General features: G+C 35.3%; 2 protein-coding genes across 3 annotated transcripts in view; both read left to right on the top strand.

Annotated features, from left to right (window-relative positions):
- LOC135103044 (phosphatidylinositol 4-kinase alpha-like) overlaps nt 1–9,856 on the top strand; it is a 36,800-nt gene extending 26,944 nt beyond the window's left edge. The window contains exons 30-37 of the mRNA XM_064008942.1: nt 809–929; nt 1,563–1,706; nt 2,673–2,802; nt 3,424–3,568; nt 4,208–4,333; nt 4,927–5,173; nt 5,669–5,828; nt 6,403–9,856. Coding sequence (XP_063865012.1) covers nt 809–929; nt 1,563–1,706; nt 2,673–2,802; nt 3,424–3,568; nt 4,208–4,333; nt 4,927–5,173; nt 5,669–5,828; nt 6,403–6,628 — 1,299 coding nt within the window. The 3' untranslated portion in view covers nt 6,629–9,856. The remainder of the gene's footprint in view (nt 1–808; nt 930–1,562; nt 1,707–2,672; nt 2,803–3,423; nt 3,569–4,207; nt 4,334–4,926; nt 5,174–5,668; nt 5,829–6,402) is intronic.
- A 264-nt stretch (nt 9,857–10,120) lies between these two features.
- Nucleotides 10,121–25,010, top strand: part of LOC135103043 (helicase domino-like) — a 44,067-nt gene continuing 29,177 nt past the window's right edge. For both annotated transcript variants that reach the window (XM_064008941.1, XM_064008940.1), the window contains exons 1-6: nt 10,121–10,306; nt 11,400–11,502; nt 16,967–18,251; nt 19,080–19,588; nt 22,716–23,283; nt 24,797–25,010. The exon at nt 24,797–25,010 is cut by the window's right edge and continues 2 nt beyond it. In XM_064008941.1, coding sequence (XP_063865011.1) covers nt 11,419–11,502; nt 16,967–18,251; nt 19,080–19,588; nt 22,716–23,283; nt 24,797–25,010 — 2,660 coding nt within the window. In that variant the 5' untranslated portion in view covers nt 10,121–10,306; nt 11,400–11,418. The remainder of the gene's footprint in view (nt 10,307–11,399; nt 11,503–16,966; nt 18,252–19,079; nt 19,589–22,715; nt 23,284–24,796) is intronic.

Raw genomic sequence — 25,010 nt, 5'->3', positions numbered from 1 at the left:
GACTTATATATTGATATTCTTATTCTTTCCATATGCAATATGAGTCTTTAGTAATGGAAAATATTCTGCTTTATGTATTAACATACTGCTTTGTATCCACTGTATCAGTAGTTTTTGGTACATCTTTGCCCAAAATAATAGTAAATCTTTTTTGTGACTTGGGAATTTATTTCAGTACTGTATGTCATGGCTTACAAGATGATGTATCTTGGAAGATTAATTTGAGCTTTAGAGAGAGTTTTCAAAGAAAATGGTTGATATGTATCAAATATACATTGCTTGATGCAGATAATGACACTTTTCTCAAGCTGCAAAGAAATTGCTTCCCATATCACTTTGAGAGGGTATGAAGGCTTACTTAGTGTTATCTTTTAATGAGCAAGCTTCATCACAAAATGTACTGTACAAAATATTTACTGGTTTACCAAAGAGTAATAAAATCACTTGGATTTCAAAAACAAGTTTTTGTTGAAGGCAAGAATAAGTCATTGTGTAATGTTAAATTGATTTTCATAAAAGTGAAGTAAAAGTAAGAGAGAGAGAGAGAGAGAGAGAGAGAGAGAGAGAGAGAGAGAGAGAGAGAGAGAGAGAGAGAGAGAGAGAGATTTAACTTGGAATAAACAACTGTTTAAAAGTGTGGATTATAGGTATGCAAGAATTAATTCATAGGTTGTCTCTGCAAGTTACATCTTGTTTATGATGGTGGCTCAACTATGTATATAGGAATATTGTGTGAACAATCAAAACTACAAACATTATATTTAAGGATTTAAATTCTTTTCTGTGTGTATGATTTTTAAAATTTCAGATGGGTTATGTCACTGAGTTGATCAAAACAGCTGGCAAGAAATCACAGCTACTGCTTCATCAGTTGATATGGAATATGGAAACCAACAAGTTCAGAGATGAAGAAGGTCATGAAAAAGATGGTAAGTTAAATTTTATATATATATATATATATATATATATATATATATATATATATATATATATATATATATATATATATATATATATATATATATATATATATACAGTTGCCTCAAAAAAATGGTTGAATTGTAAACATCACAGCATACCCATAAAGCAAAGCAGCAGTGTTCAATTTGGAGCTAATGGGGGTTTTGAAAAGTGGTAAATTTTTACACATGGCAACTCACTTGTTGTGAAGATGATCTAGCTCAGATTTTGAATCAGTGTCAGTAATTCTTACATTATAATGGTCCCTAACAAGCTTACCAATGAAGAAAAGAAGCTCAAAAGTGTTGTCCTGATGTTTGCTTGAAAGAGGCTCATCAATTATGAGAGTGGAAGGAAGATAAATATTAGAGGCAGCCTTCAGATGGGTAAAGAAGGCTACACTTGTGCTTAGCACAGAGATCACTCCTGTGGGAAAGAAAGCTTCTGGGTGCTTCACATATATGGGGGTTCTGTTCATACTGCTCTTATTTATTAATTTTCTACACCAGTACCCTTTAAAGATAATTATTTAATGTACCTCAAAATTAAGTTTGTGGTGTTTTTAATCAAATCATTAATGCCTGCCTTTGTCTTTTCTACAGCTGATTTGTATGATGGAATTGAGAATCTTGAAAAGACAATGCTTGCTAACTTATCAGGCCCAGCCAAACAGTTCTATGAGAGAGAGTTTGACTTCTTTGGGAAAGTAACAAATATATCTGCTATCATCAAACCATATCCCAAAGGTAAGATACATATATTTACTAAAAGTGCTGGAATGTCGAAGAGTGTTGGATTGCAAGGGTTAATTGAGATATTAATGAGAGGGAGGTTTGGAGTGTTTGTGATTGCATCCAGGCCTGATAGCAAGACGGATGGAGGAGACAGAGAAACATTATAGATTGATGTTGATGAGTGTTTGCAGGACAAATATAAATGTACATAGTATTACAGGGGAATCTGAATATTGGAATTGGTTAGATGTATGTAATTTTGAATGGTCAGATATTTAAGGAAGTAGAATGTTTTAGGTAAGTGGAATAGCATCTTGCTGTTGATGGAGGAATACATGTAGAGGTGAAGTTCACAATGGATGGAACAAGAAAGGTGTGAGGAGGAATGAATTGTATTTAATTGTAAGTTGCTTGGAATGAACACAAATATAAAGTTTTCTAAAGTATTGCTGTTGACTTTGTTATAAGGGATTCAGACAGTGAACATAGGAAAAAAAAAGAATAGGTCCAGTAAGTGATGTATGAATGGCAATGGGTTCTATTTATTTTCCCTCTTATGAGTTTGCACCTGAGTCAGGAGATAGTGTGTAGTATATAGATTGTCATGAGGATAGTTTATCTGGTGACCCTCTGGTGTGAGATATTAGCATTGTCATAATGCATGGAAGAGAGATGTCTAGGTAAGGAAATGTTACCTCTACTTGTAAAAAAGAGAAAAAAAAATCATTCAGAACCTAGGTTCCAGACCTGATATCGAACTGAATCCCAAACTGTATGAGAGGCTCTGATTGGTTTGAATCATTGGGTTAGTTTTCTCAGCAAATTATTGAGCACCATTCCGTGAACTTGGTTTCCTACCCCACTTTGTGTTGGAAAAATATTGTCAGTTAGATGTTTATAGTGATAGTTATATTATTAGTAATAGCAGCAACATATATGACAAGACACTAACTAATAAGACATTTATATATGTTATAGGGCCAGAGAGAAAGAAAGCATGTTTGGATGCCCTTCGGGATCTTTTAGTCCAGCCTGGCTGTTACTTACCATCCAATCCTGATTCTGTCATCCTGGATATTGATCGCAACAGTGGCACTCCCATGCAGAGGTGAGTGTCATAACTACTATTAATAATAATATTCCTCTCTCTCTCTCTCTCTCTCTCTCTCTCTCTCTCTCTCTCTCTCTCTCTCTCTCTCTCTCTCTCTCTCTCTCTCTCTCTCTCTCTCTCTCTCTCTCTCTCTCTCTCTCTCATCACACCACATCACACACACACACACACACACACACACACACACACACACACACACACACTAAAGCTAGAAGAAATAACTAATTAAGAAATACTAACAATGGAGCAAAGAGAAGGAAGAAGAGGCTTGATATTATTTACAGGTTGTTGGATATTCTGGAAGAAATAGATAATGAGTAGCTGTTGTTAATGGAAGGAATATAAGAATGTTAAATGTTAAGAAGAGTTAAAGACCTAAATAATGGAAGAAAAATTGGTATTACACATAGAAATATATAAATATGAAATATGAGATGGTAACATCAGCAAAGAGTAGGCACTATTTGGAAGAAAGACTGCTTGAATGTAGATATGGAGTGGAGATCTCACTGATATAGCCTAGGTTCTTTAAAGTACAACTAGGTAAATTAGACAGATACAAGTAAATACATATGTAGTTGATTATTTTTATATGATACATATTCTTATGTTTTTCAGTGCTGCAAAGGCTCCATATCTGGCCCGATTCAAAGTGCGTAAATGCGGCATCATGGAATTAGAAAAGCAGGGTATGGCTGTAAGCTCAGGCCAGTGTGTGAGCAGCAACATAGGACCTGTATTATGGCAAGCAGCTATATTCAAGGTAATACTTTGCTTCTTACTTTGTGTCTACTTTTTTATGCATGATTCATCTAATTAATTTTTCAATATGTATCATATTGTATGTGGATAGACAAAGTAAAGGTAACAAAGATATTTTCATTATTGTTTATTATTGGTGTAAGATTACTTAACTGAAAGCAACAGAAGTGAAGAATAAGATCAGTCTTGATTTATTTAGAAAAATTGTAAACCTTGTTTATTGTGTTTTACAATCATGCTCATAATCATGACTTTGAAAGGCTCCATACACACTTGCATGTGTTGGCCTGATGCACCTAATGGCAATTTTTTCAGGGTTAATAGTGACTAACAGCTTTCTTGTAAGCCTAGATCTGTGAGGTTCTTCTGGACCAATTCTTATTATATTTTGTATGAAAGGAAATAACAAAATTTTGGTGATGAACCAATAAGTGTTTACTTTTTATATTCATGTTGACATAGCTTTTATGCTCCTACTTGCTGATCACCTACATTGATGACTTGCTGTGCAGTAGAGTTCTGAAATCTGCTTACTCATGTCTGTGTGCTTTCAATGTTGTAATGTTGTAAGGGTATTGAAGAAGTTAAGTAACTCAAAGTGCAAAACAACTTTGACACCATGAGTTTTATTTTTATACAGGTTGGGGATGATGTGCGGCAAGATATGTTGGCCCTGCAAGTCATCTCTCTCTTCAAGAACATCTTCCAGACTGTAGGGCTGGATCTTTTCTTATATCCATACTGTGTAGTTGCTACCTCTCCAGGGGTAGGTTTGGAATTACAAATTCAGTTTTAAAACCCTATTAACAAATTTAGGTCTTTTCTGTTTTTTTTTCTTTTCTACTAGCTGATATGCTTCTACTGTTAAAAAATCAAGTGTAATCATGCTTCTAACACAAGTACCATTTTGAAAGGCATGGCCTTGTAAAATCTAGGAGTACATAGTGGAGCTAATGTTACAATGTTTAGTTCTTTTTTATTTTTCTTGAAATATTTGAGGCATCTTCTACCTAACTCATCTTGTATTATTTCACTTTAGTTGTCAATTGTTTGCAGACATTTTGATAATAGCCATTTCTACTGTAATTTCTTCATTAAGTATCTTACTTCTTACTTCTCAATATATTTGTTTTCTGAATACCTACCTTTACTACTTACAACATAATCCTTGTCAGTTGCATAGTATGATGAATTAACCTATTGGACATGGCTCTTAACTATCACAACATGAGACACATGCTTACAGTAAGAGTAATCCTAACCTTTCTTTGAGGACATCAGTCTGGTAAACAGATATGCATAGGTGAATTTTTTGCTATGTTTACATCACAACAAGGCTTAATACAACTTTATTTTCAGTGTGGTGTCATAGAATGTGTTCCCAATGCCAAGTCTCGAGACCAGATTGGGCGAGGGACCGACACAGGAATGTGCCAATACTTCCTTGATTTGTATGGAGATGAGAATTCACCGAAGTTCCAACAAGCTCGCTCCAATTTTGTGAAATCCATGGCAGCATACTCTATTGTGGGATTCCTGTTGCAGATTAAAGACAGACACAATGGAAACATTATGCTGGATACTGATGGTCATATAATTCATATTGGTAAGAACTTTTCTTGCAAACAATGTATATGCTGTGGTGTTAGTTCAAGGTGAAGGCATTCTATTGATTTCTCAGTATAATAAAAAAGAAATATTGATATTAGGAAAATTGCAGACAAATATAGTTATTCATCTTTATAACAGACCACAAATTTTAAAGCAACTCCATTAGTTTGCAGTGTCTAATATACATATTACAAATTAATTTACTTGGTCCCTGACTTCAGATGATATGACTTCATACTTTATGGTAGTTACTGGTAGCTCCCATGAAAACCCATTTTTATTATCCTTTGGATACCTACTTACATGTAACAGAATTAATCTTACAATTAAAATTATTTTGATTGAGCTTTTACATTTGTCTGTTATAAGCAATGTTATTTACATAATTGTGTTGTAGTGAAGGATTATTGTACTGAAAAATGTATTGATACAAATTTTATTCTGAGGTTGTTAAATGAGTAGGATATTTGATGTGGATTTTGTATTTCAGATTTTGGATTTATGTTTGAAAGTTCACCAGGAGGAAACTTAGGCTTTGAGCCAGACATCAAGTTAACAGAAGAGATGTTGATGGTGATGGGCGGAAAAGTAGAAGCTGCCCCATTCAGATGGTTTGTGGAGCTGTGCATAAAGGGATATTTAGCTGTGAGGTGAGTATTGGGTGCCTCTCACTTGATTAATAAGGTAAAAGTGATTGCCAGGAATTCTTACACTTTTATAGATTTAGTACTCTTTCTGTAATGGAAAATATATGCTAAGACTTATAATTTTTTAATGAAAATAGATTCTGCAGATTTTTTTTTTTTTTTCAGTGTGAAAAATGCTAGAGATCAAATATAATAGTGAAAGTATCTTGTATAATTTAGTCTTAGAAAATGTTTAGGGGAACTATAACAAATATTTGGTATGGTGTAGTTAGGCTTTGATTCAAAATGCCTGAAACATTATCCAATTTCTTGAAGCAGGAGAATTAAGAAATTCATGTTGTCTGAATTGATTAATAGTTTTGCTCTTTTGCTGTCTCACACCTTAGGGATGCTTCAGGAGGGAATGAGGTGTCAGAGAAAGAGATAGATACTGTAAATATGTAGATGAAAATTTTGATTTCCCCTGAAAGTAGAAAGCTTTATATATCCTACCATAAGTAAAAAAAATTCTTATGTACATGAAAGATCTTGCATGGCAATCTGTACCCTACTGTCAAAATTTGTTTATCTTTTTTAGGCCATACCGAGAAGCAATTGTTTCTCTTGTGTCTCTGATGCTGGACACTGGTCTACCATGCTTCCGAGGGCAGACTATCAGGCAGCTGCGCTCTCGATTTACTCCTCAGTCCACTGAGAAAGAGGCTGCACAGTATATGCTCAACATTATCCAACATTCACATCTCAACTGGCGCACCAGAGCATATGACCGCCTCCAATACCACACCAACCAGATTCCATACTAAGATACCCTTTACTAGAAAGTGAGGTGTAAAATTTTTAATATTTTGCTCCAGATTATTGCTGGAGGATCACAACTTTTTTCTTGAGTCAGAGTTTTGTGAAACACAGAGAATAATGTTATTTGAAAATATGTATTGGCTACCTCTAAACATTATAGCATTTACTGCATAATTTGTGTATGCTCATTCTGATCAGTTTTATCTCATAGAAAAATAAATAAATAAATAGATAAATAAAGAATAAATAAATAAGTTGAAGCTCACATCCTTTCATGTACAGCAAAGTATTGTCTAAAATGTTTATTCATATATTATGTTAAAAATAAATCATGTTCCATGATATATTTAGAGTAATAGGTCTGATTGGAGAATATCAGCTATACATACTGGCATGCATTGTTGAGAATAAAAAGAAAATGATAAGAAGGTAGTAATGGAAACTGAAAAGTTTTTAAAGGAGTTTGATTTTTTGACATCTTACAAGACACTTTTTTTCTTCTGAAATTTCCTGAAAAATTTGGATATTTATATATATATATATATATATGAGTGATAAAATTTCCTTATATTTTATTAAAGTTACGTGCTTGAAATTTTATAGTAAAGGCTTATTAATAGGTTATTATGAGTGTTGTAAAATTTTCATATATTTTATGAAATGAAAAGTCAATACCTAAAGATAAGTATAATCACGGATAAATATACCATATTCTTAATTTATTGAACATTAGTACATGTAGACAAGAGTATATTTAAAAGCTTAGTAAACCTGATTATAATGTTATATGTATTTGTAGTTTTCAAGATATATATATAAATCCATAGGTCTGTGTACCCTTTCCTAACACAGTTGATATTCATAAAAATATATAGGAATGCCAATGTTTCTCATATCATTACATATTTGTTAGAATTCCAGTACATGTATTAAAGTAAGATTTCAAAGAGTAACTTGAAATTGAGGGAGGGAAGACTATGTGCGCACCTTATTATTTATTATTATGGCAAATATTTGAATATGTTGGTCTATTTATTGCATTAATCTAAAAGTCCAATATGTTTTTAAGCATATTCTCCCCAGATCACTGCTATTCATTTCTTGTGTCTTGTGGATGATGAGGCATGCTCATCATCTGTAATGACAAGAAAATGCATGGCAGCTATCTGGATAAATTTTTATCAGATATTTCTGAGGAATTTACTTATTTGAAATTATTTAAAGTAATATTAAGAAATTTATAATAGTCACATATTTTGATAGTATGTATATTTTGTTTGTGCAGAATTGTTATTTTCATTTAACTGTTTGCAGGAAATCTCTTGATTCATATGCATTTGCTGTTATTTACAAGCTATCAGTCCTCTATATTTGAGGCCAGTTTGGTATGAAGATACCTGATAAGAGTACCTCATATACTTCTGTATGTAAAGACATGCAGAAAGTTTTTTTTTTTTTTTTTACTTATTGCTCATCTAGTAAAAGCATTGAAAAACATTGTTTATGTAGTGGTGAAGTTAATTTTGTATTGTAGTTGATTTATTGAAATGTATAAATGTCTGTATATATTTGATTTCTCAGTTTAGTCAATGATTTACCATTATTGGTTCTAACATATGTTCCTATAGTAAATAACCATATACTCGTACATTATGATGTTAATTATATCACTTTGAAAATGAGTTTCTTGTGAAGTGTAATCACGTTACATGGTTGTTTCACAAAACAACATTGTAATTCATGTTCTGTTAATTGCTATATAGGAACCATGGAAAGAACTGTTAGGTGCCACATCACAAGACATTCTGAGGATTGGAAAATGTCTCTAAATTACTTGCTGCCTACTGTGATAGCAATATGTTAATAAAGAAGCAATAATTGTCATATGCAGTCACAAGATTTGTTACTATATTAGCAGAGCAACATGCAACGAGTGAGATATGGTATTTGAAGGGGGAAAAATCTTTAGAGTTTTACTCATTTCAACTGTAAATCTAACTGATGCCATTTCACCCACAAATTTAACTCATTCTTGTTCCTAAGAACTCCTCTCAGGGGATAGCAATTACAGAAATTTCAGTGTTTTCTTCTTGCACTCTTTCCTTGCATGCCTTGTTCCACTCATTCCCTCCTCACCTCTTTCTTTCACTTACTCTAGCACTCTGTTCCCCCTTCTTACCGGTAGTCTTAACCTGGTACCAACAACACTTACTGTAGTCATAGTCTCTCTTCTAGTTATTTTATGTTATTTTTTCTTTGTTGCTAGACCATCTCATGGTGCTGTATGTGGCCCTCTCAACCATTCCACATTTCATCCCATCACCTTTATTTAGCATACAATATCCAGTCTATCATAAACTTTCATAACCCTCACCAGTCATTATTCTTACATCAGAAGCATTTCTCAGATAATTTTTCCTGTTTGATTCTTTTGTTATTTTTTGTCTTTTATTTTATTTCCTCTTGTTCAGACAATCTTCTACCACCATTTATCATTCTCATACACACCACAGTTGTCTCAGCTTTCCTTCATACACCATTTCACCTTTTTCTCTTAACATTCCACCATTAATATTTTTCTCTTTATTCCTTTTTGTGATTCACTTTTATTCTAATTGCTTAAGCTGATTTGTACAATCTTCATGAACCTCACATTTTCACTTCATTCTTCAAAGAAACAGTCATGTAAATTCTGCTTCAGTTTGTTAAGAACACAGCTTGGAATTAAGTGATCCTTCAAGGAACCCCTAGGGTGTGCTGATGACTGTTATCCATCTGTAATTATAATTCCTACATTATTTGTATTGGTTATTGTTTCAGCTATATGCAGATATGCATCATGAAAGATTATTTATGCATATTAATTAACATTTAATGGGACCTGTAACCTGGTGATAGGATGAAAGGTTCAGTCCACCGCAGAATAACTGATAAGTGATTTTTCTCTATTGTGTGGACACTTTACTGTAAAATATCTAAGTTTTGTTGTCTCATAATGTAGAATTTCCCATGGCTTCCATACATGAACTCATACATATTTAGATATTTTAGATAAAATAATTAGTATTATGTAGAGGAATGTAGTCAATATTAATTTTGAGGACCATGTGTAATATGCATTTATTTTCACAAAATATTTAGTATATGTTATGAACCTTATTAGTTAGGTAGGCTAGTCGATTAAAAATCCCCATTACCACATTATACATTGAAAAGTAAATTAATTAATGTTACTTGGTTTATCATTTGCACTAAACACCGGTCTGAATCAAATATATTATGTAGAAGTCTACTAGAAATACATTCGTAACAGTAAAGCTGTCATCTGGGTGCGTCCGTGATATAAAGTTCAGTTCTGAGTATTTAGATTAGTCGATCAAGGATTGCCGTTCAAAAGCTAAAAAAAAAAGCAGGACCCTTGCGTGATGTGCGAAATATGAAATAATAAAATAAGGGTTTGAATGGTCCCTCTAGCGGCGGGCGGGGAAGGCGGGCGTGACGTCATGCGCGGCGCCAGTCACTATCACAGGCGAGCCAGGATAGGTTGGCCGTCTTGACTCTCTGACAATTTTGGCCTTCGGAAAATGGTGTAAAATCCTTGCGGGTTTACCCCGCCGTGTACAAAAACGTTGTGTGTGCGCTCTTACGCAGGATGAATGTATTGAAAGTGCCGGATGCTACATGTAAGTCTTGTTATTTTGTGATTCAATTTGGTGGTGTTCCCTTTCCCGGAGCTTTGTTCATCATGGCGGCTGCGCGCCGGGCGGGGCGACCTGCGCGGACCGTCACTGCATTCCCGCCCCTTGATGCTGCATTAGTGGGGAATTCGTGGTCCTTGTAATTTATATAACTAAATTTTAATATTTTGCATGGGATGTATAAAGCAGCAGTAAGCAGGGCCGCAAAGCAGGACGTTTGGTCGCGCGTCTGGCAGCGGAGCGGCGCAGCAGGAAGGCCTCACGCCGCCGGCGCCGCGCTCTTAATAATGAACACTGAAATATTCCTCTAATGAATACAGACCTAGAGAATATAACAAATAGGGTTGTCTAGAAGCGTCACTAATGCTATGAAGGGATCACCTTGCCTTAGTAACGCAGCGTACCCACCAAACCTTTGTTAGGCAAAGTGTGCTCAGGGAAATCCATATTGCTAGTGCAGCATATTACTGTCAGCGTCTGCTGGGGTGCAGGAAGGCCCGTGAGCAGGGTGTGGTTTAGGCGGCAGGGCGGGGATGCCACTGTAATGCCATAGCAAGGGCAGGATGATGGGAGGTGCCTGACGTGTGCGGGTGAGGTGTCATAACTGTGCCAGTGCCACCACTTGCCCTGCACTCGCACTGGACTTGCACCACCGACCCCGGTCCTTGAATGACTGCCTCACCAGTTATAAGATTTATAACTAAATAGGAATTTTTTTTTTTCCAGAATAAGTCACGACGTTATGCAACATAGATGCGAGTAAGCCTCGTTGTAGGAAAAAATTTTATCCTCTAGAAGTCTGGGTTTGGGACTGCATTGCAAGGCGTTGTTTGCTTTTGTAATTTAAGCATTGCTGAGGATTGACATAATTTCAGTTGAAGACGGTCTAAAAATTAAAGGCGTGGTTGTAAAAGAACATTGTTAATCACGATATAGCGCTGGCTTACTCGTAGAAAAGATGTTATGAAGTAAAATCAAAATGCGTTATCACAACCATTTATGTTTGAAATGTTTTAATGACACTGGATACTACATGAATAAGTTGTACAAATCTTAAACGACATTTGCTCTGTTTCAGATGTGCCTAAGTGGTTGTAATGAGTGTAAGAGAGACCTCTGGCCAGAATGAAACCATCGCCTTGAGTCATAATGTGACTGGAAATGTGGGTGCTGCAGTGGGGGTAAGTCAATAATTGTTGAATATCTCTACACATGGCTTTGCATGGAAAATGGGCCTTATGTATACAGATATAAGAGGCACATACCACCTGTGTAGACAAGCTTTCATGGTATTTTTCAACAGTAAACAGGGTGAATGTTTGTAAAGGTATCAGCAGTAAGATCAGTTTAGAAAAAAGAAAAAAAAATCACAAATACATGTGATGAACAAGTTCAGCAAGCAAGTGGTGTGTGAATTGTGTGATAGTATATGCTAAAACTTGAGGTTAGATAGGGTGACAGTGGGATATAGATTTTACAGCAGCATTTCAGAATTTCCTGTTTGCACAACCTGCTAGAAAGGTTGCTTTAAATTGAGCCTGTGATGCACAGACACCAGGTGAGCAACATGGGGAGGTGCTGTCTGTTGTAATAGTGTGAAGGCTGGCTTACTTTTGATTTTTATTGAATCAATTATTATTATTATTATTATTATTATTATTATTATTATTATTATTATTATTATTGTTATTATTATAGTAGTAAGTAGTATTAAGTTTTAATAAAAGAAATATTGATTTGTTTATATATTTAATAATTTTATTGTTTATTTATTTATCTACTTACATATTTATTTTTGTCTTGAGTCAGTAAACCCACTGCAACCATAAACCGTTTGTTCTTTACATGTCTTGAGCTCTAAAATTTCAAGATGTGGTAACACTCGAATCTGTCTTGTTAAAATTGTATCATTAAGCTTGAAAACTCATTTTCTTTGTAGCTTTTCTTTGTAGATACTTTTTGAGTTATCACATGGGACTCACTCAAATACAGATGTGCACAAAATCAAAACCATGTACAGTACATAAGCTTTCTAGACAAAACAATATATATCTTAATAATCATTATTTTCTCCATCTTAAGAAAGCAATTGAGATGTTTATTCATTAATATCATGAGGCATAAGATAATTTTAATAAAAAAAAATTCAATATAGCTTCTCATCCCTCTCACCTAGGGGAGATAATTTTAATAAAGAAAAAAAAAATTCAACATAGCTTCTTGTTCCTCTTGCCTAGGGGGACAGGAGGGGGCACAGCCAGTTCACACACTGCACAGCCAGGCTTAGGATTATTGTCATTGTGTTCTCAGTATTATAAAAGGCAACTCAGAGGGCAGAGTGAAAAAGACTGAGAACCCCTATCTGTAATTATTTTTGCTGTAATAAAACAAGACAAGGCTCTGCCCCTTCAAGGGTGATAGGAGTCCAGTATTTAGATACATGGATGTCAGCCCATGGTGGTGAGCAATGACCGCAAGACAAGAATTCTCAGCAATTGAATCTCTGTTTTGTCTTTTGCTTCTTTGCAGAGTTTTCTTTGGTAACTACTGTGATTTATTTTATTTATTTATTTGTTTATTTATTTTATTTTTATTTTATTTTATTTCATTTTATTTTATTTTATTTATTTTTTTCTTCCCATTGTACAATATCTGGAACTTCCAGACATGGGTTATGGCCTGCTATTGTTGAATCAGATTTAATTACCTATTCTAGATTTACGTGGATGAGGTACTTCAAAGATTGATGTTGAGAAATTAATAATATTGTTTTCTGAATAAGATTAATAGATCATGTAACAGGTATGAAGTGACAGCAGAAAAACACATTATTAGCATGCTCTCAGTACCTTGGAATGTTTATGGTATCTGAAAAAAGTTGCCTTGCTATTTTACTATTTTGGAACCTGTGAGCTAAAAGTGTAAAGGCAAAAATCAAAGAGAAATATGATAGCATAAGATCTTTTTTCATTAGCATTCCAACCAACTTGGATGGAATTTAGCATACTTTCTGACAATGATATGAACATCAGTGCGAGGGATGTAAGTTGTATTGTGGAATGGGTGAGATACAATAAATGAGATAGTATAGCCATATTGAGAGGAAGAAGAGTAATGAGTGTTAGGGCCATTGTTATTTCTAATATATATCATTGACTTGGATAGTGGAATTAGTAGTGATGTTAGTAAATTTGTGGATGACAAAGATAGATGAATTAGGTCAGAATCGGATGCCATCGCCTTGCAAGCAGATTTAGATAGAATGAATGAATGGATGGACAGATGGCAAATGCAATTTAATATTAATAAATGCAAAGTACTTAGCGTAGGTAGAGGAAACCCACTCAGGAGGTACACATTAAACAACCAAACTCTGGTAGGTACAGGGTATGAGAAAGATTTAGGAGTTATAGTTACCTCTGAACTCCATCTAGGAAAACAATGCATAGAGGCCAGAAACGGCAAATAGGGTACTAGGATTAATTTTTAGGACTGTTAAAAGTAGAAGGCTGGAAGTAATATTAAAGTTACACTTGGCACTGGTCAGACCTCATCTAGACTACACTGTGTAGTTCTGGTCCCTACATTACAAGAAAGATATAGGTCTATTAAAATCAGTACAGAGGAGAATGACTAAAAGGATACAGGGGATGAGGAGTATTCCTTATGAGGCGAGATTGAAGTTAAATTTATATTCTTTAGAGAGATGTAGGTTAAGAGGGGACCTGATAGAAGTCTTTAAGTGGTATAAGGGAGATGTAAGCAAAATTCTTAGGATCAGCAACCAGGGTAGAACAGGAAATAACGGGTTCGAGCTTGAAAAAATTAGGTTTAGGAAGGAGATAGGAAAAAATTGGTTCTCAAATAGAGTGGTAGATGAATGGAACGGACTCAGTAATCATGTTGTTAGTGCTAGGACACTAGAGAGCTTTAAGAGAAGATTAGACAGGTTTATGGATGGGGATAATAGATGGAAATAGGTAGGTATATTTCATACAGGTACTGCCATGTGTAAGCCTGGTCGCTTCTTGCAGCTTCCCTTATTTCTTATGTTCTTATGTTCTTATGAGTGTGTTAAAGTTTGATGTGAGCAAAGTCAAAATTGTTAATAGAGAAAGGACATTTAGAAGCTGCAAGGATAGGGCAAAGGAATATGTGTGTGAAAGGGGTTTTAGTAGAGGTCAAATGCTTGAACAGGCAAGAAGGGAATATCTGAAGAGGGAGAGAAGGAGGCTTTTCTTCCATGGCATATCCTTGGGGGATACTCCCTAAAGGATTGAGGCATCAGAGAGATAGAGGATAGATAGTCTGATTTCTGAAATAGTCATAGTTCATATTCATGTAGAGATAATGAAGGGAAGCCAAGGTAGGATGCAGGAAGAAATGTAAATTTATGGTATGAAATCTGAGTGTTTACTTTTAAGAAAAATCCACATTATCATCACATGCCAGCCTATATAATGTATGAAAGCTTCATTCAGGTGTTACCATTACATTATTAAGCATGCTAGTTCTTTCTCTAGGCTGTTGTGCTCTGTTATTTTGATGATTGAACTTTTATTTTTCTCCTTTTGTTTGTGTATTGTGAGATTCTGTGTATGGATATGGTTGAATGAATTCAGATAAAGTAAATAGCTTCCTATGAATATAATCCAGTGATCATACCTTGGAACTTGTGATCATGTAGTGGTAGTGAACAGAACCACATTGAAAACCGTAATTCATAGGTGAGTGATAATGCAAATGTTCCAGGATATAATGAAATGATGATATGTAACTTTCTATTAAGTCCCTTGTGTTATATTGTTCAGTAAAATAGCGAAGTTATTGAATTTTTTTTTATGGTAGTTAAAGAAATAACTTCCACATTGTATGAATATTTCTTGAGAAATAACTTTCCACATTGTATGAATATTTCTTGTTCATTCCATTTTGATATATGGTCCTTGAAACCCCTTGAAGGTTGGTGGACATCTGTGATTGGATCATAACTATATCAAATATATTTCATAGTAATCATCCACTATTAGTAAAGGGAAAGATTTGTGCAGTCTGCATTCTGTCAACTTTATCAGAAACCCAGAATCTTGTGCAAAATTTTGAATGTTAACAGGAGTTGACAAAGAGGATGTAGAGATTTGTGCTTGGCAAAACATGGAAAGATCTAAAGAAAAAACAATTGTTTTCTCAGTTTATTTGAATAGTGGAAATTATGTAAGAAGTATAAGTTTAAATCTGTCCAGTATTGCTAGAAAAATCAATGAAAAGGTTGTTGTTCAAAGTGTGGAGATTATAGAGAGTAGGATCAGTGAAGTAAGATGGGCAAGATAAGGTCAAGAAAGTTTAGTTTGCAGAGGTGGCTCTCAGCGTCCAGGAAAGTGAAAGACATGTATGGGAGAGTGAGTTGTGATGAGGTGTATAGGGGTAATGTACCATTGACATCTGTGACCTTAAACCAGTGGCACTGATGCCAGGCTGAGGAGGATGCTGAGGGTGTTGCTTTTCATAGTACATGAAATGTTTTACTATTCAGCCAAAATATATTACATGAAGTGAAGTGTGTGTGTGTGTGTGTGTGTGTGTGTGTGTGTGTGGTCTCATTTATATACTTATGGACTGTTTTATATATATATATATATATATATATATATATATATATATATATATATATATATATATATATATATATATATATATATATATATATATAATTGAAAACAAAGGTTTGATAATATTGGAAATAAAATGTAAAAGGATGTGTGTATTTTTTTAGGGAAAATAATACATTTTTATAGTATGATTTTAAAAATTTCCATTGTAATTGTGTAAACATATATACCTCTCCAGACCATTTATGGTATCTTGGAAGAAACACACATTCACATTTATAAGAAAGTAAGATTCTCAGCCTAGCACTTGTACAAAGGTTACTTTGCTTTATGGCTGTTTACAATCTTCACTGACACTGATCCCTCACATGCTGTACTGAAGTGGTGCAGTTCGCTATAAACTAAATTTTAAATATGTGTGGCACAAAGTGATCAGCAACAGTATCACCATGTTACTCATAAAATTTGTTAAATATTTTCTGGATCTTTTCTGATTTGATTGGGTAGGACTATGAAAGTGGATTTGTGTTATAGGTGAATGCCCTGCAGCTTTTTTGTGCCTTTTATGTATGTTGATTGTTTATATGAAAAAATGCTGAAGTAGGTATGTGCATAACCCATGCATATATATGAGATCTTGCCTGCAGGTATGGGCAAGTTAGTGTTTATCACTGTGAAAGCAAAGTAATAGTTGCTGTGTGTATGAGAGCCACTCAAAGCATTGCATGCACAAAGTATTTTCTCATATTTGTTGGTGAAATTTGTTATACATATATATAACCTTTGGCACATTGTTTATCAATAGTGTCAATTTGATTATTGTAAAATTTAGATATCCAGCATGCTGGACATCTTACATTTAGGTTAGAATTTCTATATTTGATACTGATGAAGATGATATTAGGGTTTCTTAATAATTCTGGATGTATTGGCCCAGTTTAACACTTGTCAGACTAAAGTAGTAAAAATTTATTGGCCAGTTTTACTGTTTGAATTATTTACTGGTGCATATTTTAATGAATATCAATATTTCCAGGGTCCTACCCCCAGCAGCATCAGAGACAGTAAAGATGAAGAGTCTCATTTAGTGCAGCAACCAGCAAGTCCTGGGAAGATTGGCAGCATGGGGTCTGGTGAGGGGGAGTTGGTGAGGCTGAGTGACCCCAGAAGCCTCCACTCCTACACTCCTCACACTTCTCCGGTGCCCTCTGCACAGGGAGTCATTCCATCACTAACAGAAGTCACTCCCAGCACCACTCCTTCATCATCCCCCAGGAGACCCTTACCATGCACCTCTTCTCAACCTCCAGCTAAGAGAATCAAAGTGGAAGAGAAACCTTCAGATATATCAGAATTGCGGAAGGTCATAGTGGATTGGAAAAAGGCACAATTAGAAAGTGTGAGGGACAAGTATAATGACCATCTGGTGGAATTATTTTTTTTAGAAAGGGATGGCAACATGATGGATTTCCAGGCTTGGAGTCGAAGACCTTCCCAAGAGTTCCTTCAGCACATTACTCAACACAAGCTAGAGGGAGATGATACTTTAGAAGCCAAGTACACTGCCCCTAATCCCTTACATGTACCCTCAGGAGTCCAAATAAAAACAGAAAGCACTTCAGGATCTCAGTCACCAGCAAAAAGTGGATTAAGTGCTGTTGCAAGAACTTCTTCACCAGTCAAACCTGGAAAGGGATTGACTGGCTCAGGAGCTAATGGTCGTCAGAAAACTCCCTCCGTGAGTGATAGTATTCAGACAGTCACTCAACAAGACCAGATGGTAGAAAAGGCAAGACAAGAAGCATATGTTATGCAAAGAATTGCTTCATTGAGAAAGGAAGGTCTCTGGTCAGAAAAACGATTACCAAAAGTGCAGGAACCACCTAGAGCAAAAGCTCATTGGGATTATTTGCTTGAAGAAATGGTTTGGCTTAGTGCTGATTTTGCTCAAGAGAGAAAGTGGAAAAAGGCGGCTGCAAAAAAGTGTGCGCGTATGGTTCAGAAATATTTCCAGGACAAAGCTCTGCAGGTCCAAAAAGCAGAGAAAGAACAGGAAATGAGACTCAGAAAAGTGGCTGCATTTATAGCTAAAGAGATTAGAACATTTTGGAGTAATGTAGAAAAATTAGTGGAATACAAAGTGACAACGAAATTAGATGAAAAGAAGAAAAAAGCCCTCGATCAGCAATTAAGTTTTATTGTTGATCAGACTGAAAAATACTCTTCGTGGCTGGCTGAAAGTATGAACAAGCCAACAGTGGACTCAGCAGCAGCCTCCACGCATTCCAATACCCCCTCTAGAGACATGCAGATATCTGATGGTTAGTGGAAATGATTGTTTGCTTGCCATAAGTGGATTTTCCTTTATATATATATATATGGCAATGGTAGGTGCTTAGGGAGTTTATATTAAGAAGACATCAGAAGGAAGAAGTAATGAAATTGATTGTAGATGAAGAATTGTCAAAATACAGAGGAGAAGCTGTGAATGGATACACGTGAAGAATGAGTTGCTGTGGGAAAAAAAAAAAAAGTCATCAGGAGATTGGACAAGTAATTTTTATCCCTGGCTACAAAGGGAAGGATAGTTGAAATGAATGTGGAGATTCTTGAAAGTAGGAAGAGTATGAGCAATGAAACTATCAGCATCTATATTTCCAAAAGTTTTGACACCAGTATGACATTCAGTGGCTTTAAATACAGGAAGCAGAAAAATAAAATAAAAAATTACAAGTACAATTGAAAAAGGTCTGCTGTTATATGTGTGTTTCTCTCTCTCTCTCTCTCTCTCTCTCTCTCTCTCTCTCTCTCTCTCTCTCTCTCTCTCTCTCTCTCTCTCTCTCTCTCTCTCTCTCTCTCTCTCTCTCTCTCTCTCTCCTCCCATGTATTTATAGCCACTGGAGATGATGTTAAAGTGTCAAGACGTTTTGAAATAAAGATGCTGGTGGTTTCATCACTTGTTATACTTTTCTTATTAAAGTTAATATTCCCTAGAAGCAAATCCTTTAAATGAATAGGTTATCCAACAAAATTTTGTCTGATCAGCTTATGACTCCTCTATTACCATCTATTTTAGTCTTCTGTAAGTAAGTGTAGAAATCAGCAATGGCTTATCTGGAAACACATCTTTAATTTGAAATATTTTTCAGAGGAGTTCCATCCTGAGGAGCCTTCTGATGATGATGAGGCAACAATAGCTCGGGAGGATGACAACCCAGAGGAACAAGCCTCAGAGCTGCAGCTGTTGCATGAAGAGTCAAAGCAAACCATGGAAGACCTATTAAGAGATCTACCACCAGGCTATCTGGAGGAAGGGGACCATACTCTCGGCAACAGCACAGATGTAGATTCTACAGGAGAGAGTCAGGGCAGCTCAGAGGAAAAAGAGGACAGACTGAGTGATAAAGGAAGGATACATGAAACTAGTGATAATAAAGAAGGAAAGGAAAGTGATAGTGTATGTGAACAAAAACTAGGTAGAGGTATCAAAAGAAAAAAAGTAAAACTTAAAAGTGAAGATAGTGATGATGCAGAAAAAGATGCTGGAGACAAGGACTTTGAGGCTGAAGAATCTGAAGAAGATAATGAAGAGACAATAGAAGAGCAAGAGGAGAAGGAGGGTGAGGTAAACTATGAGGAAGAGCTGGAAGACTTACAGGTAGGTAGTTATTTACTGTCATAATTTTTTTTTTCATATCAGAAAGATTATATTATTCCCTTAATCTGATTATTTTGTATTGATTGTCATTTTCTCAGACCACCCAGTCATTTCATTTTCCATATTTATAATTTTCTTTCCTAATTAGCAGTATATGAAGAAACGTGTAAAATATTAAGTACATCACAGAATTAACACCCAAAATGATCTTAGTTTTTATCAATATCTGATCAAGATCAGTAGTAAATATTAGGTCTTGGGAAATGAATGATCACACTGCCTCAATGACTATCTGCTTCATTGAATGAGATGCATGTGCTTATGGTGGTCTTGGCTCCTCTGGTCATTCCTTTTAAAAGCTCTGGAAATGAAGAGTAAGATGTACGATACCTGATCAAGAATCCATACTCTTTGCACTATACAAAGGCCTCCCTCTAGAATAGATCAAGCTAGAGGGGAACTGTCTCCCATAACAATTGAGTGAGGGTGACAGAAGGAAAGAGAATTTCTCTCTCTCTCTCTCTCTCTCTCTCTCTCTCTCTCTCTCTCTCTCTCTCTCTCTCTCTCTCTCTCTCTCTCTCTCTCTCTCTCTCTCTCTCTCTCTCTCTCTCTCTCTCTCTCTCTCTCTCTCTCTCATATGTCAAGGTGGCATGGTTGCAATGTATTCCCTTTGCTTTAATTTCAAAATCTGCCAAGATGCAACACTTCTAGAAGAGAGTATAGTATAACTTAAATATATCCTGTTATATCAGACTGAGGGACTTAGTGGACCAAGATTTTTATTGAATAAAATGTCTAATTTTTAAACCATTTACATTTGTTCATGGATGTATCATTAAACTGGAATTTCTGGTTAAAAAGATGCACTGATGGCAATGATGCAGGGCATCAGCTCTTCATCAAATTAAGAATTGAGTTTATATACCTTATTTCCTCTGGGAATTCCCATCAAGGGTGCGGTCATGACAGAAGAGTGCCCACTTCCCTGCTCAGATATTCTTACTATGTGGACATGGCCTTGTCTGTCATTCTTTCTCATAATCATTCACTTTTCATCCACCTTATTGATGCCTTCTAGATTACATTCCATTCTTTGATTCTAATATTAGCATTGGCTCATCTAGTCCCTTCATTCTATATTCCATTTACTGTTGCACTTATCCCAAAAATTCTTTTTTATTTGCTGTTGCACTCTCCATCATAGATAACTCTTTTACACTGCATGTATTCTTGAATTTTGCTGCATTCATGTCCATGACTGTTATGCATACAATAGGATTATAGCTTCTATCCTAGATATCTAATTCTTCCAGTTCCTATTTTTTTCAGTGCCTCCATAAGGTACCTGCATTCATTGCTGTCTCTTATCTCCTTTTCCATATCCTGTTTTTATAATGTTCTTAAACCTCTTCATGTTCTCCATTTCCATGCCTCAATATGTTTTTTACTCTGACCCCATAATGTTTCATGAAATCTTCCACCACCTCAGGCCCTTGTGAAGAAATATTTCCTTGTTCTTACAGACATTTTCCTTGAATCCTGGACACTATGTCAGACACATTTATTACTTTATTTATTATCTGCAAACAGGCCTTCTGAACAACTCTGTATATTATATGCTTTATTTGGGTCTATTATGGTGACAGTTTTGTCTTTCTTTAGACAGATACTTGATTAAAGTTCCCACAGCAAAATTCTGATTGATACTTTGCTACACTTACATTTCTTTCTGTTATCTCCGTCAACCTTTTATTTAATACATTTCCATGCATTGTGCCTAACCAATTGAATAAGCTATAGGTAGTTTATATAAAACACATTAGATGCTTTCCTCCCTTTTTTTTTTTTTTTTTTTTTTTTTTTTTTTTTTTTTTTTTTTTTTTTTTACATATATCAAAAGCATTAATTAGCATTAATTGAATTTCTCCTGTGTAAGCATCTCTTCTCACATACTTATAATGTCTAGAGCTTTATTATACACATTTACCTTCCCATGTGTTTTCTTCATCTCGCATCCCTATTTTGTTCTGCCCACAAAGCCATGGTTGCCCAGTGCCGAATTCTACTCCCAAATGTAACACTGCTGCCTTTTCCGTTTATACATTCTTCACAGTCATAGCTCAGCCAGAGTATTTTCAACCCTCTAACTCACTCCATCCTCGTGCCTCATTCTCCAAGTATTGTTCTTGTCCCTTCACTAGATTATCTTTTAATCTTTTCCCTAATTATTTGTATTTTTATTTACCTTCCTTTATGAAAGATGGCTATCTAATACATAGGATCATGAATAACTTAGATATTTAAGATGATTTCTCAACTATAGTACCATAATATGTTAACTGGCAGAGCAGACTCTCATGCAGTGCTCCCTGTTATTGTTTATCGTAGCTAAACTCGAACTACAAAGTCATGGAGCCAGTGCATGCCCTTTTCCCACTCAGAACTACAGAGTCATGGAGCCAGTGCATGCCCTTTTCCCACTCAGCTTTCCACCATCATTTCACTGTGCTTACTCTTAATTGATATAGAAACCCTTCATTTTCTGAAATATCCATTAGGCATCTTTGAATGTTTTGATGCTGCTTATGCTAGAATATTTTCACCTTGTAGTAACTCATTACCTGTTCAGTCATTATTTTTTGTGGCTGTGGAAGGAAGACATGTCCATAAACAAAAGTAATTTAGTGTGTAATTAGAGGATTCTTATAGAACATGTGGGTAGAAGGGATGGTACTAGTAAGCCATTCCTTACAAAAGTATCATGATGAGAAATAAAAGTATTTTAGCAGAAGTATTTGAAATACTTTGTACTTTGGTAAGGGAACAACCTTGCCTCCCTACCTCTTCCACTTTCCATCCCAACAACTGAGATGGAAGAACACTGGCATCTTATTCTTTATGTATCATAAATATCAGCAAAAAGGGATGGAACAATAGGAAGAAAAACCCATTCCTCTGTACTTTTGTTCCTATAATTAGGTTACCTTTCCTTTTAATGGAGGTCTCAGGTTGGTGTGTAGAGAGATGATGTTAAACAACAGCTCCTTATGGAGCACTTACCAGTGATATTAGTGTATTTAGTTTCTTCATCACCTATTTGCCCATATTGATAAGTATTTGTTTGCAGGCTGACAATGAGCTCTCCATAGAAGAACTAAGACGAAAGTATGCAGAATTGGCGGCAAATGCAGAACCCATGGATGAAGAGTCTGGTGGAGAGAATGAAAGCACTGATATCAGTGATGGTGATGATGAGGAGGAGGAAGAAGAGGAGGAGGAGGAGGAGGAGGCATTAAAGAAAGATGAGGACAAGATGGAGGTTAATGAACAAGAGGATAAACAAACAGATGCAGATGAAAGTGAAGATGAAATGCTTAGTGATGCTGAAGAGGAGGAGGAGGAGGAGGAGGAGGAGGAAGAAGAAGAAGAAACAGTAGAGGAAGAGCAATCTGGTCTTGGATTGGAAAGTCTGATGGAAGAAGATCTTGAAAAGAACTCTAAAGGAGATAGTGAAAAGGCAGACAAGGAGTTGCAAGATGCTTCAGCTGTTGCCGAAGCATTACAACCCAAGGGCTTCACTCTGTCCTCCACATCTGTGACAACGCCAATACCCTTTTTGCTCAAGCACATGTTGCGAGAGTATCAGCATGTTGGATTGGACTGGCTTACCACTATGTATGAGAAGAAATTGAATGGTAATGTTATTGTTTCTGTACTTTTTTTTAGAGTACTAATTAGTCTGAATTCAATACTGATTAAAGGAGAAAGTTAATGCAGTTTAGATGAAGACTTACCAAGACTAACAAGTAATAGATTTGGAAATGTATAGGAACGGTTTGGGATATACCTTGTAGATCAAAGTATTTGAAGGATGTCAAGTATTTTGGTTTGCATGACTACTAGGTGCTCTCTCTCTCTCTCTCTCTCTCTCTCTCTCTCTCTCTCTCTCTCTCTCTCTCTCTCTCTCTCTCTATTTGTGTGTGTGAGTGTGAGACCTCATTGCCTGAAATTGTATTCTATATTGTAATGGAACTATTTTGTACAAAACCTAATCCCAGAGCTTTAAGAGGCTGTATATTTTTGCATTTTCATCTGATCATCATAATAGTGTATGGGTGTATTATCTGTTTCCTAGAAAATATAAATTCTGTCAAGAGAAGCCACAAGTTGGCACCACTATGGATGGGACTTCCAGCTTTTGAATTTTGTTCATTTGCTTATCAGTAATGTTCCCTTTTTATGTTTAGTACAAGTAAGCACTTTCACTAATCAAACAGTTAACTCTTTTTTAATGGGTGAAGTGCCATGCCCGATCTTTTGGATGTTGGTATTTTAGTTGTTAATATTGATCTAGAACTTATGAGGACAGTGAGTCACATTTTAGAATATATATATACTCAGTTAAGTAATCAGGTTCATTTTGAATGGTTGGGATCACATTTTAGCAAAGGTAGAAGTGTTTATTTAAAAAGTTAGAATAAATATTTAAATCTGTTAGTGTTATTTACTGATTGTAGACTGTAATAGATTGGGAATGACATTTATTTTCAACTTGAGGTGTATTATTATATTATATTTTTCTATGAATATGCATTTATCATTACCTTTGTTTTGCAAAGCAATCTCAATAGGGATTATTGTAATTTTGAAAGATCTCTGAAACAATTTTTTTTCTATTCTCACCTTAAAGATCAGGCTGGTTGTGCTTATATATATATATATATATATATATATATATATATATATATATATATATATATATATATATATATTAAAAACAAGTTGCTTGTAATTAGAGGTCACAATATAGTTGTACTTAACGTTATAAAGATGTGAAGGGAAGTAGTTTGGCAGGACAATGAAAGGATCAGCAGGCTTTCATTGATCTCAGATTCCCATATAAGCATCTTTCTGAGAGTGTTTTAGGACTAAATGCAAGACATGAAGTTGTCTTCTTTGAAAAGTTAGCAGAATAAAAAAAAAAAAAAATAGATGAGAGTTTTTTCCTGTTTGAGTCCAGATATGCATTGTCCAGGTGCATTACACCAATACAAAAAAAAAAATGTAATATCTAAGAATAAATGTAGTCTTCATAATGTAAAAAAATAATTAACATATAGGTCAACCACCGCCAAAACTACATTCATTATGTGTAATGGAGGTTACTGTTCATACCTGTCAATGTATTGATTTTGTTTTACTATGCAGGAATCCTTGCTGATGAGATGGGTTTGGGCAAGACCATCCAGACCATTTCCCTGTTGGCCCATCTAGCATGTGAAAAATCTAACTGGGGGCCTCACTTGATTGTCGTACCCACTTCAGTCATGCTCAACTGGGAGATGGAATTCAAAAAATGGTGTCCAGCCTTCAAAATTCTCACATACTATGGCACACAAAAGGAAAGAAAATTAAAGAGACA

Source organism: Scylla paramamosain, chromosome 8 (genome assembly GCF_035594125.1).
Source record: "Scylla paramamosain isolate STU-SP2022 chromosome 8, ASM3559412v1, whole genome shotgun sequence".
In the NCBI taxonomy this organism is placed as follows: Eukaryota; Metazoa; Arthropoda; class Malacostraca; order Decapoda; family Portunidae; genus Scylla; species Scylla paramamosain.
Note: the sequence above shows the minus strand (reverse complement) of the source record. Positions and strands in the feature narration are given on the sequence as shown.